Below are 14,633 nucleotides of genomic sequence, written 5' to 3'. Positions count from 1 at the left end.
TCCTAGAGCTTTCCCTTCCCAGAATCACAGAATCGTCTAGGTTGGAAAAGACCTTGAAGATCATCCAGTCCAACCATCAACCCGACATTAACAGTTCCCAACTACACCATGTCCCTCAGCGCTATGTCGACCCGACTCTTAAACACCTCCAGGGATGGGGACTCCACCACCTCCCTGGGCAGCCCATTCCAACACCTAACAACCTGTTCAGTAAAGAAATGCTTCCTAATATCTAGTCTAATCAATCTGTTTGATCTCAAACCATGACTCTGATAGACTCCTGTATGTTTTCATTTTTAGGAATCCATGGGAAAGAGTTCTGATGGGAAAGCTTATGTCATTACTGGAATGTGGAATCCTAATGCACCCATGTTTGTAGTACTTAATGAGGAAACTCCTAAAGGTAATTTAATCTAATCTGTAAATTTGTTTTACCCAACATGGGTTTAGTTGTATGTATTTTCTCCTGGGAATCATGGTGCATGTGTCTGAGTATGTACACCATTATGTTCCAAGAGCCCATGGCTAGGAACTTCTCTGTATAAACATACGCAACATAGCGGTTGAATAATTGTTCACAGAACTGTGTGTTGCTGATTTGGAGACATTAAGTTAGCGTTTGGGGCTTATGTGCCTGTTCCCTGGTTATTGGGACTTTTTGGTCCTAAGCATGCAGAAGTTGTTTTCCACTGTCTATACTCAGCAAAGCAGTATAAAGAGTAGGCATTGCTATTCTCTTTGTTCTAGTTTTTGAGGTGAGTGATTACAAATAGCATTACATCCCCTTTGTCTTGGGGCAGCTGGAAGTGATGCACTGAAGTGCTTGATTATATGGCACAGTTTCTTACTGCTGGAATTTATGTTCTCTGATGTGATGTAAAAGGTTTGAATGCAAATCTGGAGTTTGTTTCCTGTCCCAAAGCAGAGCTCCTATCAGTTGCTTAAAGGCATCGAGATACTTACAGCCATCGTCACTGTTTTTGCTGATAGATTTTCAAACCACATTATTTCTGGTAGCATATAGGCAAAACTCTTGCTGTGCAGCTTGACACAGTTTCCATTTTACAATACGACTTTGTGTGTGGTTTGATTTTGTGGTGTGGGGGGTTTTTTGTGGGGTTTTTTGTTTGTTTTTTAAATGCCCACTTGCCTCCTTGGTCTGATAAGAAAAGGGGACCTGGGGATCTGTAATGTCTGATGCGAAATGTTATTTTAAAAATCTGTGCTTCCTGCGAGAAAGACAGCAGTTGTGATGAAACACGATGGTTACTACCTCTCTCTTGTGATGAATGTTTCCAGAAGCAGCAAACCTTTTCTTGCACAGTAAACCTGCAAGATACACTTGGACTATTTCAGTCTTGTCCTCTGGTCAGTTCATCCTGCATTCTCCTCTACTTGAAAAAGCTGAAGTTATGCTTCAGTGTCAGGAAGATGGAGCTATTACAGATTGAGATTACTGATCCATGCTTTGCCTTAAAAATACGTTTTGCTGCTGTGAGGACTGTCTGACCCAGAGGGTGGGATGGGGAGGGGTCCTTTTAAGTGAGAAAGTATGAGCATGGACATAAAAAAAATGATCTGAAGTGTTTCTTAGTGTTATGAGAGGATTTAGGACAAACAATGCTGTAGGAGATCTGATTTGCTATCCATACATACATTCCCTCAGCAGTAAGTTTACACTTTAAAATGTGACCTTATCCAGTGCATGTTCCTTTTGCCTGATGGGTATCATGTATCTTAATGCTGTTTTCTTTGCATGATGTTTTGCTTCTGTCTTTAAAACAATGACATAGTGTCTTTGTTTTAAAAAGCTGTCAGAGTTGCTTGGTACACCATTTAATGCATACTCATTCTGTGCAGCAGGCGTGTAGGGTGTAGAACTCAGATAAATACAAGGGATGCAATAGAATCAATAATTATATAGAAAGGGTTTTCAGTATAAATGGCAGTTTTCTCCAGTAATTTATTGTTTTGAGAAATTTGAACTTTGACTAATTTTTCTGTGTGTGACTTGCGTTTTAGATAAGCGTGTATTCATGACTGTGGCAGTGGATATGGTGGTTACTGAGGTAGTAGAGCCAGTGAGGTTTTTGCTGGAGACTGTTGTGCGTGTGTATCCTGCCAATGAACGCTTCTGGTACTTCAGCAGAAAAACCTTCACAGAAACTTTTTATATGAAGCTAAAACAGGTAATGCATGTTTGGTTTTTAAAGAAAAGTTGATGCTGGGAACGTTTGTTTTGTGTGTCTTAATTTGGCCTTTATAAAAATTAACATGGCACCTGCACCTCTGTAGTTTGTTTCTTTTAACTATTTATTTCTGAGATGCTTAAATGCATAATGGATAAGTAGCATATATAAATGTTCAGTGCCTTTGTAAACTGAATTATAATGAGTCTTAGTCATTGCCTTTGTGGGCTTAAATAATTTTGAACCTACCTATTGAATGTAATTTCATACAATCGGACCTGTGTGCAGACATTTAAAGCAAGTCCATTTGACTGGTAAAATTGGGAAATGACTTTAATTGTTCACTTGTAAAATCAACTGATATGTAGCAAAGGGAAATCCTGGCTCCTGAGATTCAAAATGTAAGTGGCTGTAAGAATAGAATCCATTAAAGGCAAAGAAACCTAATGTAGAGGTTTAAAAGAGTGAGGCTATTGTTTTTTCAAAGTATCTGAGAAGGTAGATTTCTCCATGTTTTCAAAAAGAGAAGTTTGGAAGAAGATTGTCTGGAAAACTAAGTTCTGCTGCATGGAGAATTTGCCATGTTTTCAGCCTCGTGGTTGCTGATGAGGGTATAAAATGAACTATGTTCTTCTCCTTCACTGCCTCGGGGCTTTATGAAATGTGAAGCTAAGGGCATTATTGTTGCAATGATTTATTCAATTAGTATTGTTCATGTGATTTCTCACTGGTGATTGTAACATTATGAAATGTTCAAATAGCAGTAAAGAAATAACCTTTTCAGCAGACTCTTTTCTCTGAAGTACTTCAGTTTGTCAGTCCCTTGGAGTCTGGCTTTTAAGTCACGTTGTACAAACACTGCTCGATTCTACAGAGAGGGGGAAGTGGTTAAGGGTGAAGCTTAATGCATAGTTGCGTATTCCCTCTATGTTAGCTTTCCCAGTCCCGTGCTTGTGTGATTAATGTGCATTTATTTCTTCCTCAAGCATGAGAGATGATACATCCATCTCATCTGCTAATGTTTGGATAGTTATCTGTTGAGTAGACCTGTTTTTGGCATTGGGTGAGGTACCTGGAACATGCGTGTCCACCCGTTGTCAGTGTAGGATGATGCGCAACTGCATCTTCCTGCAGCGACTGTTGACCTGCTTTCTCCAAAGACTTACCCTGTGGTACTGCTTCAAGAAGTGAACAGCAGAGGCTAACTGTACCATTTGCATTGGAACAGTGGTCCATCATCTTTGACTAATGAAACCACAGAGCAGTGATTTAATTTGACTGAGCCTAATGTGAATATTTGAGTTGTCATCTTCCTGTGGGGTACAGTAATAGGTCTGAAAAAACAAGCTATGTTGATGTTACATGGCAAAAGTGCCACTGTGTTTAACACTTAGCGAGTAAATAAATCTCATGCAATGCTGTTTCTGTATTTCTTCTAGAGATTAGCATAGCAGCTTAGAATTTAAGAAAATCTGAGAAAACCAACTGTTATTTGCAAATGTTGAGAATATCTACATTTTAAATTTAAAGAAAACACATTTGAAAATATTACATTCTCAGCTGTTTGATCCTTTTCTAGAATCAGTTAAGCTTTCCTTTTAAATCACTTACAACTGTACCATTTTTAATTGAGTGATATGGATGCTTTCTTTTTTTCTTTCTCACCCCTTATAATGTGACGAACATGCACGTGCCTCCCCTCTCTGAAGAAACGCATGCATCTCTTCCTGCTGTAAAATTCTGAGGAGCCGTTCTACAGATTTTTGGGAAAGGAATGCTTTTAATCTTTGTAATCTTTCTACAAGATTAGGTCCTTATTATGGATGTCAGGATCTGTCTGGTTGATCTGTAGCAAGTCTTTCTTTAGCCAGTTCTCAGTTGGACAGCTGGTATTGCAATAGCTGTTCGGCCAATAGCTCTGAAGACACTGTACCTCAGGGCACTCTTACTGCTTGGAAAACAACTTTGCAGATGGCATTGGGATCAGCCATTTTTCAACTTTTGGGGAAAGCAGTTGAGCATAAGTAGATTCTAGTGAACCTAACAGTGGATTAATATCAAAAGCCTCAGCTTCAAAGAGAGGTGGCTTCTCCACACAGGACAATGAATCCTGTAGCATAATTTCCTGCTGATGTAAAATCATGACAATAATGCTATTGGTCATTGTGCAAATGTAGCGTGTTTGACGGTGGGGGAGAAATTAATGCATGCAGTCTGCCCTGTTCTAAGTTCTAGCACGCAGAGCCCTTGGCAGGAAACTTTAGACTTGGGCTGTCTCAGCAAGGTGCCCATTCCAGTAAGGAAGCCCGTTACTGATGTTCCAAGAGGAAGCAAGCAATGAAATGGCATTTTCCTGCAAGGGGTGAATGGGACCTGTCTGTATTGGCAGAGAAAAAAATAAGAACTCTTCTGAGGAAAGATTCAGGTAGATTTAATAGTCTGAACCGAGATTGGTGGGGTGCAGTCAGATAGGAGGAATGACACAAATGCAGGTTGCTGCGTGATTTTAAGATTGTTTTCTCTGTCTGTCTATCTATCGTGCTGTGTTACTCATGCACATTTTCATCATTAAAACATGATCCTTGTGAAGGTGGATTCCCGTAGATAGCAAATTCGTGCTTCAGAAAAAAGCAATAACCAAATTATTTGCATTTTCTAGACATGGGTCTTGCAGTTAAACTAAACATGTGCAAGGAGCTGAAGACCTGTAAACATGCAACAAAATCCATAGTACCTCATGCCTTATTCCTCCAAAAATAAAAGCTATAGATAGTGGTGGTTAATAATATTAGTAGCATCAATACTTGATTGATTTAATCAAGTACTTTGTAATTACTTGATAATGGTGTTCTGTGGGAATAATATTCTGGGATAATGTCTCTAATATCATCCTGCTAAATGTTACAAAATGCAGGGTATTTATGCCTACACCCCGAAGTTCATTAAGCTGATTTAATGAGAAGTTCAGTCAGCAAAACTGGCTGATAATTGGAGCTGCTGCTTCCAGGGAGTATCAGCTTTAAAAGAAGCAGATCTGAACAATTAATGTAAAATACAGTAGGAAAGTTTTCTCAGTATGAAATAATTTATACTGTGTCAGTCCAAGCAGTCTCTATTTAAGCTACCCATCTGCATAATTTCACCAGCTTGTTGAAACTGCAAGTGCTGGTCAGCAGTTCATGTGTATCTCAGTGTAGGGGTCACTGAGTCTTCCAGCTCAATCATAATTTTGTTTTTTAAACAAATTGAATGTTCTCTAACTGGAATTGTGTTCTTTTTCATGGTTAATTTGATGTTTTTAATACGTTGAAAAAAATTACCTTATTTTAACTGATTAGACAAGATGCACAAAGAACAAAATAACACAACATTTTGGACTGGTTCATTTAATACAATCATTAGTTTGCAATTCTATACAATTCTCTACATTAATCACTGCATGTCACTGAATAATAATTGTGTTCAGAACTGTAACTGAGAGGAGAAACTAATACTCCTTTTATTTTAAAACTTGCAACCTTGTATCCAGTGCTTGACTATAGGTAACTAACTTTTTTCATGTGAAGTCCATTGAACATGAAAGACTTAGATTAAACTCTGAACTTTTCCAGCTCGAAGTAAAAAAACCAAAACCGAACAGCTTCCCCCTGTCCCCAGCCTTTGAGGTAGTTTGCCTTGAAAATTATCAAGTTCCTAATAAGACAGATTTGGAAGAAAAACTACTTTTACAGAAGAAAATTATTTCCACTGAAAATATTCTGACCTGAGATATATATAGTTACATTAATTATATATAATTACTGCACTCAAATTTCCAGATTGACAGATATTTATGTTTTGTACATGTGTGCACACACAGACACGTACACACACATGCACGTATATAAAAGTAAGAAATAATAAAAATTAGGCTGCAAACACAAATTTTATAGCTAGGTACAGCCACCACATTTCCTCATTGAAAGGAGTATATTACAAATTATACTCACTGGAATAAAGATCAATTTTTCTGTTTTTTTATTGCATAAAACACTACAAGGAGCTTTTCACAATTTAAGGCTTTCAAAAAGCATGAGGTTTTGTTTCTCCCTTAATCTTGTCTTTACCTAGTAAAAACTCTTACCATGAAATTTTTTCCCCCGCCTCAGGCATTTGATTCCTCTTCCTGTGTTGTCAGTTACTCCAGTATTTTTCCTGTTTGTTCTCTCCTCTTTTCTTCTGCTGCGGTTTCTCTTTGACCTCATCTCATTATAGCTATTTAAATTGGAAAGCTTTTATCATCATTCTGAACAATACTTAAAATGGTTGTTAAGAGGCAGCTTTGGAAATAATGCAGTTTTATTTATATTTTTTACTTATAAAATTTAAAGAGAATCAGAGCTGTCAATTACTGCCAGTCTCGGTGTGCCATTGCAAAGAAATCAGAGGGAGTCTTCCCCAGACTATTGTTCAGCCTTGATAGGAGATTTGTTTGTATGTGTTTGGGTTTGGTTTAGGCATGCTATTAGAACTGTATTTATCAACAGTGGGGACCTAATACATACACGTATTTTGTTTCAGTCTGAAGGAAAAAGCCACACAAGTGCTGGGGATGCAATTTATGAAGTTGTCAGTCTGCAAAGAGAATCTGCAAGAGAGGAAGAATTAGTCAGCCCAACAAGTGGAGGAGGGCCTATGTCATCCCAGGAGGATGAGGCAGAAGAAGGTAAGAATAAATGAGTGCTAACAGTTCCCATAGATAGTACTGTCATATTTCTACTGTTAATTTACTCATTTAATTCTTCCTATTTGTGTCTACTAGACAGACTGGACAGAAAGATAACACATAATTTTCTACTAGCAGAAGTTCTTTAGTAATGGCATTTTTACCCACCCATTATTTTGAGTTATTCCAGTAGCAGCAGCACACAACGCATGTCCATTTTTTTCTGTGTGCTTCAGAATGTGTTACTGATGCACTTGTGCTCTCCTTAGAAGATAGAAAACCTTTTTGAGAGGGATTTTTTTTCTGATCAGAAGCCAGTTGCCTTGAATGTGCTGCTAAAGGACAGCATTGAAATAGGCTTTGAAATGGCAGGCTTTAAATGCCTGTTTGTAAAGAAAAACAAAAAAAATCTTAAACAGACTCTTATGGGGAATTCCTCCACTGCTACACTGTCTGCTTAGCATGTGATTTGTTTTCCCTCATTAATAACTAGGGTTTATCAGAATATCTCCTGATTCAGTTGGCGATCATGTTGGGGATTGCTGCTAACAGTACCTCAATGTCTTTCTGACTGGTGGTTGGTTGGTTGGTTTGTTGTTTTTTTGAAGTCCTTTGGCCTACTGTCGTCTCTTCATATGCTGAGGGTTAGCCCGTAGCATTCAGAATAGGCTTTCTAGGTGCCATTTTGGATCTGGTATCTGACCTACCACAACTCATGATAGTTTTACAAAGTTATTCTTCAGATTTCTGGCACTGTTCTGTCAATACTATAAAAAGTCTCACTACAGCAGAAAAATTCCTTCTTGATTCTCACTTATAGGTAAGTAGTTGGATATTAGTTTATGCAACACGAGTCAGAACCCTGTGAATACCAGAGTCAGGGGCAGACAGGTATGGTTACATGGTTACTCTCTTCCAGTTATAAACAACAAGCCCCATGTATCCCAGGTGACACCAGGCTTACAAAACCCCACAGCCAAGTGCTCTTTGGTGAATTGAAAACCACCCACTGATTCCTGGGAGGGAGCAGGATGGGCACTATCAGTGTTATTCCCTTCTTTGTATCTAGTACCACTTCTGAATAGTAAAAATACCATTTTCTCTAAAGGAGCTTTTATAGTTAATTGGTATTTGGGATTGCTTTACTGTTCATTTCATAGCGAGAATTATTTCAAATTTGACCTTTGGGTCTTGTGGTTCAGTGTAGCATAGTTCAGCATCTGTGGGGGTTGTTTTCCTTGCTGGGTGTTTGAGCTCTGTAGTCAGAATGTTTTCTGGAGCTTGTTTGATAGGCTAGGGTATAAGGAATTACTCGAATACTTTTTTTTTTTTTTTATATTGCTTCTTACTGGGAAGAATAAAGCACCGTTCCAGAATTTGATGAATGTAGCACAATTAGTAATAATGTGGATATTGTCCTCTTAGTACTGTTATAGAACGGCTTTGTTTTATTATAGAGTAAAAGTATTCCACTGGGGTATAAACCTAAGTTTAACTTTGGTTTAGCTTCCTAATGCTAGTTTCCATATTTTAAATGTAGATTACTTCCTAAGAGAAGACATTAAAAATATCATGATGTGACTCTGTTCTCATGGAAACTGCATTTAGAGTTATCTGCCTAGAAGTTATCTATCCTAGTGGATATGCAGGTTAAATGAGTCATTTTCAGTTGTTCTAAATAAATCTCTTCATTCTTTTTCTTTCTTTTTCTTTCCAGGGTACTAATTATGATGATGGAAAAAAAACCCCTTGAGTTTACAATGTCTTGTCTTAGCCTTGGAAGAAAGCTTTTTCTTTTCTTTAATGTTAAGGATGATAGCTACCTGGCCATGTAGGTTTTTTTCTGCTTGCAACCTGACTAGGGCAGGTGTGCACTATAAGGACTTGACTGTTTCATAGGCCAGAGACTGGTGTTCCCATTACAGATATTGAGGTTTATTATCTCTTCTCTTTATTTTTTGGCTATATCCTCATATGTATCCTACATTCCCACAGATTATTACTTAATTTACTTAGAAGCGCTACACACTGCAGTTTCATTTGTATAAGCATGCATGCCTCATTTGCACCTTACCTGATTTCTGTGTACTCTGTGTGTGTGTGCATGCACACAGCTCAGTGGGATGTCTTGTGTCATGAGTATATGAATAAAGATGTTCATAAGAACGAAGGCATTTTTTTCAATATTCTTGTTCTTTTTGTTTTAATGAAAGGCCAAACATGATTCCCACCCTCCCCCCATAATGATGTGAACTAATTACTATCCTAGTGTTAGGTGTAGTCCCTTTCAAATGCGCAGCAACAGCATATAGAAAATTGAGATCATATAATCCCTAAATAACATTCTTAGCTTTTAATATTCTTTTCTCATTTTAGCTTTATTTTTCATCTGAACAGCTATATAAAAAAATTAAGATCTTTGCAAAGACTGTGCAATAGCTACTTAGAGATCTTTCAGATCAACCTCACTTTTTAAAAAATTATTAATATTGTAATAGATATTTCTGGCAACCCAGTCATCTAAGATTCCTTGCTTTGGAGATGATAATTTTTTAAATGTAATTAATATTAATGATTTCTTGTCAAAACCTAGAATGTAAAGTACACCCCTTGATAAGAAGTTTTCTCTTAAATTCAGAATATAATTTTAGAAGATTAAAATATATAATGAGGAAATTCTTACACTTTCTGGAAAGGTTTCAAATAAAGTGTATTTAAATATCAATTTTATCAATAAGCAGAAAAGTTCAATGTTAATATTTAATTTTGAGTAGAACCTTGTAACAAGGTGCAGAGCACAATTGGTTGAGCTCATCTTTCTCCTTTTTGGAGCATCAAGTGTAAGTGAGAACATGTATAGAAGTGATGGTTTGTATATTGCATTATTCAGAAAAGACAGAGCTGCACAGGGCATTTTTATTGTAGTGTCATTCTGTGGCAGGATGAAGTGGCTGGCTGCATGTGTGAGCCAAAGGATTGGAGAAAATTGCTTTTCAGCAGCAGCATTGGCAAGGAGAATGCAGTCCTAGAAACAAATAACAAAGAAGGGGAAGAATAGCTTGGCTGCTTTTAGCAGCAGTGCTTGCTTAGACCGTATATGAAGTTATGACCTTCCTTTGGCTCTAATATTTTAATTGTTTGTTGGGGTTTTTTTAAACTATAATATAACATTTTAGGAGAATACTAGATAATTCCATGTGAGTTTCTTCTCGAATCAGAATAATGTTAGAAGGTTAAGTATCACTGTCACTGGGAGCAATTCTTTTTAAAAACAGAAAATAGTCTTTAAACTGATTGTAACTGAGTTGAAGATTTTTATTTTTTTTTTTTCTGAAGTTTTATGTAGTCCCAAGTATCTGGTTACTAGCTCTTGTTCCAATCCAGAAATTGCCTGCAGAGTAAACACAGGATGTTTAGCTGACACCCTGAAACAGGTAATTCATGACAGGTGAAAGAGAACATGCCTACCAAGTCTCCAAAAAGAAGTTTCTTAGCATGAGTTGTAGATTGCCTCTAGAACACTCTCAAATGACTTCCAGGAATGCAGTACTGTTTGGGTTTGCGTTTTTATTTACTGCAACAGTAGGTTTCTTGATTGTTTAGATGTTGCTTTTCCGACAGCTGGGAACTGAGCAGGGATGCACTTGACAGCACAGTGAATACTGATCCATAAGCAGTGGATTTAAACCAAAATGAATTCTATTGAAATGCGTTTGGTGTTTAGTTATTGGCCTTTAATAAGAAGAAATTATATATAAATATGAAGTTGTAGAAGTAAGAAAGAGCAGCAAACTAGAAGAAATAACAAAGAGGGTGAAACCTTATCTCTGTGTTCTCTCAAGCTCTCTTAACTCTAAGAACAGAAGGAGATACTATACAATAGAAAAATTAACGTAAGAGGTATGGAAATTCAGTGTGGAGATGGTGAAATTTAACAATAAAAATAGAAATTAAAGGATAGAGGACCCTGAAAGCCTCAAAGAAATCTGAATGTGATGTATTGGACAGCACAAAAAGATGGTGCATACAGTAGATCAGGAGTGAGCAATACTAAATGATCGGAGGTGATCAGCCAGACTAAATTAGGATACTGTGTCAAATGTTGTGTGTGGGTAGAGGCTGTTTTCAGGATTCAAAAAAGCAAAGTAGTAGAGGTGGTGGTGGTTTAGGAGTCAATAGAGCTATTGAGAGTATTTTGTGATAAAATAGGGATTTACGGTGAAGGGTAATGTGAACAAATGAGGATGACTGAGAAGAATGACATTAGTAGTGTGGAAATAGTCAACTCTGCATTTTTATCCAGATTAAAAATAGCTTTCTGTCATTCATAGGAACTGTTTGTTACATTAATCCAATACAGAGTAGTGTTGGTGGGTCCTAAACAAGATCAATTAAATCTGTGTTGTAGTCTTTTTGCTATTTCCATACTAATGAACTAAAACTTTATAAATCCTAAATTCATGAGGTCATTTGGCTAGTGACTACCTTCAAACAAGAGCCTTTTGCTTCAGTTCCATAAGAGATGAATTTTGTAATACAAACACTTCTGAAGAATACAGATCTGTAGCTTCCAGATGAAAAGAAAATATTCCTGATGAGCCTGATGTCATTTTATGGACTTTACTATCCATTCTCTTTTCTATTATCATGCCTTACAAGTTAACTTTTGTTATTAAAAATTATAAATTAAAATTATAAATTAAAAAGTTATATATGCCTTTATCTATATTCTATTTTCATGCCTTTGGTTATTAAAAATTATAGAATTAATGCACTCAGTTGACTTCTGCAGTTATTATTGTGCTACCAGAAAGAATATGATCCTTTCCTTGGTATGTAAAAAAAGAATCAACAGAGTGCAGAAGACTCTATTTTTTTAATATGCCCTGAATGGTGGCAGTTCTTGTTGATAGTTGTATTTAAATTTGTTCATGCAAGTATGGCCTTTCTGTTAAAAAACAAGTGTTTGAGAAGTTTTGAATTTGAAGCTCTTCTGTGGATTACAGAAGTATTTAATGAAATTGCAGGGTTGTAAAGGAAATGGAAAATTGGGGAATTTGAAGGTTGTTTCCATTTCAGGTTTATAGGGAGATGGAAGTACAGGGAAGGTCACCTGCCTGGGGCTCAGGTTCTTTCCTGTCCTGTAACCCAGATTGCTGCTGGAGATCACTTGTAAGCTCAGTGTCTGGGCTAGGCCCTCAAGAAATGGGTGTGACTTACTCTGAGCTATTATAGTCCCCTCTTCATCTCTAGCGTCCACGAGACGCTCCTGCAAGGTGTGTCTGGGAACGCGTTGTAGGTAGAGTTTCTTTCTTTGATAAAATCTGTTGCTCATGCTGACTTTGTGAAGTTCAAGGCAAAATATAATTCCGTAATTCTGGCCTGTGGTTCATCAATACTCCAGGGAAATCTGTTGACAACTTTGGTTTATTCTTGCAGAATGATAGGAAAATGACTTCCAAATTAAGGGAATTTTCAGTTCCTTGGGTACGTAGGTGAAATCTGTTTCTTGGATTTCAATCCTTTTTTTTTTTTTTATAACTTAGACAAAATCACTTCAGATTGTGGTACAAAATAGACATTTTTCAGTAATAAATGAGCATAAATTCATGTTTGCATCTTGTCTGGAAGCAATTACTGATTATTTTGAATGTTCTGGACACTTTATTTCGATAGTGGTTGTCTTGTCCTTGTTTGCCTATAAACAATATGGTACTTTGAAAGTAATTTGAAAAAGGATTTGCAATCCTGTTGGCTTATTAGGAATCAGAACTTCCTATTGCTAAGGACCTTCTCAGGTTTCAGTCATGAGTGCCATAGTTTTGTGTGGCCTCGAGCTGCCGCTACTATGCTCATATAATTTCACATTTCATGTCATTAAAAAAATTCTCTTATTTAGCCACTTTTATATAAAAATGATTAAAAATACTTTTCTCAACAACCATTTCCCCCTGACTTTTTTCTGATCGTTATTAACCTCAAAGTGAGATTCTTGTCTTTTTAGTTTTGGTCATTAGCTTTCTAGTATTTTGTTCAGTCTGTGTATTTTATAATCTTAAGTGTTTGCATACTGCCTTGGCACTTTAAGTAAATGCCAGTAAATATAAGTATATAATTTTTATGTGTTCATAATGTTGGAAGGTTTTTTTTTTTTGCATTTGATATCATCAAATATGGCAGTGGAAACTAATCTACAAATTTGTAAGTTTCTAATACGGAGTAAAGAATTGCATTGCCTTAGAATTGTGACAACATCTCAAATTTGATTTTCTTGCGTGTTCTCAAAGATGTCAGTTTTCAGACAGCACAGTACATGTGGAAGATGTTTATATTTACAAGAATACCTCCACTGTGCAGCATTTAGTTGGCTTTGTCATCTGTGTGGGAGCAAAACTACTGAACTGAAACGATAATTTTTCTCCACTCTTTTATTCAGCTTTAAGCATTTGTACATCAAATTTAGATATGTCATGGTGGCTCACTTGTATGTTCCCTGCACGAGGGTAGAGTCATCTCTTTGTGCATGTTTCTACGCTCAGATTTGGATGCACAGTTAAGGTTTATTTTTGTGACTTTTTTTAAAATTCTTGTTTAATATGACAGTAATGCAGGACCTGTGCAGAAACTATACCACATAGAACAAAGATATGTTTTTAAATGCAGAACTTCTTGTTGTATTAAAAAGCAAAAGTGGGTTTGGCTAGCCATTTCACACAACCAACAGGATTGTTTCAAAGTAGAAGTGTGGGTCCTTTGAGAGATTTTGCACAGACTTCTTTATACCATGTGTGAAAACCATTATTGTATGCAGCGAGTGAAAGACATCATCTAATCCCATGCTGTTCCACCCTCTTTCAGTGTTTATCAAATGTAGGGTTTTTTGGGATCCAGATTTTCGGTTAAATAGAGAAGCAAGTAAATTTGCAAACTACTTGCAAGGTAATCAGAATTTTGAGATTTGTCAGCAGTAGCTTTTGCTTGAATGATTTTAAGTGAAAAATGTGAAATATAATTCATAACAAGGAATAAGAATAAAAATACTATTTTTTGCTATTACTGGTTTGCTTTTAGTGAAGAATCCAGGTATCTTTCTTTTTTGTCTTTGCTCTCTCCGTGTGTAGTTCAATAGCTGCCAAATTAATTCTTCTTCAAGTTAGTTATGTAACTTAAAACAGAACGTTCTTGTGAGCAGAATTCAATGCAAGTCTTCTTTGTTCATATTCATAAATCTGTATTTTTCTGCTCCTTATTATTGCTCTTCCCTCTCAATTAGAAACTATACTGAGGATTGTAATTTCATAAATATATCATTTAGAAGGCATTTTGAAATCTTTTTGTGTTCATCAAAATACTCTGTAGTGCACTGTAAAGTTGGACCTTTCTGAAAAGCTACCTTACTTACTAGAATGAATTTCATGACTTCAACTTTGTTTCACTCTTGCCTTTCCTGGCAAAACTATAGTTCATGCTCCATAATTTCCTGTTACCTTATAAATGGAAACTTGCTTTTTTGGTGGCCTTTCTCACGATCCTCTTTTATCTAGTATGCATGGAATGATTCCATGTCAGTAACGTCTATATCTTGTTGCCCTGATAATATGCTGCCAACTTCAGCTCCCCCTTGATTTTTGTTCTTCTCCTACATAAAAATCAAACTTCTCATTTTTGAAGTATTCCAATTCTATTCCCACCTATCTTCATGACCTAATTTCCTTCTCCTTCAGGCTGCTCCAACTATA

The 14,633-nt window shown here is 36.6% G+C and overlaps 1 protein-coding gene across 10 annotated transcripts in view; it reads left to right on the top strand.

Annotated features, from left to right (window-relative positions):
* The window catches only part of RABGAP1L (RAB GTPase activating protein 1 like), a 263,849-nt gene that overhangs the window by 36,804 nt on the left and 212,412 nt on the right, over positions 1-14,633 (top strand). For all 10 annotated transcript variants that reach the window (XM_074877053.1, XM_074877048.1, XM_074877049.1 and 7 more), the window contains 3 exons: positions 301-403; positions 2,023-2,189; positions 6,750-6,894. In XM_074877053.1, coding sequence (XP_074733154.1) covers positions 301-403; positions 2,023-2,189; positions 6,750-6,894 — 415 coding nt within the window. The remainder of the gene's footprint in view (positions 1-300; positions 404-2,022; positions 2,190-6,749; positions 6,895-14,633) is intronic.

The sequence above is a fragment of the Strix uralensis genome, chromosome 8 (assembly GCF_047716275.1).
Source record: "Strix uralensis isolate ZFMK-TIS-50842 chromosome 8, bStrUra1, whole genome shotgun sequence".
Classification (NCBI taxonomy): Eukaryota; Metazoa; Chordata; class Aves; order Strigiformes; family Strigidae; genus Strix; species Strix uralensis.
This window is presented reverse-complemented; position numbering and strand designations above follow the sequence as displayed.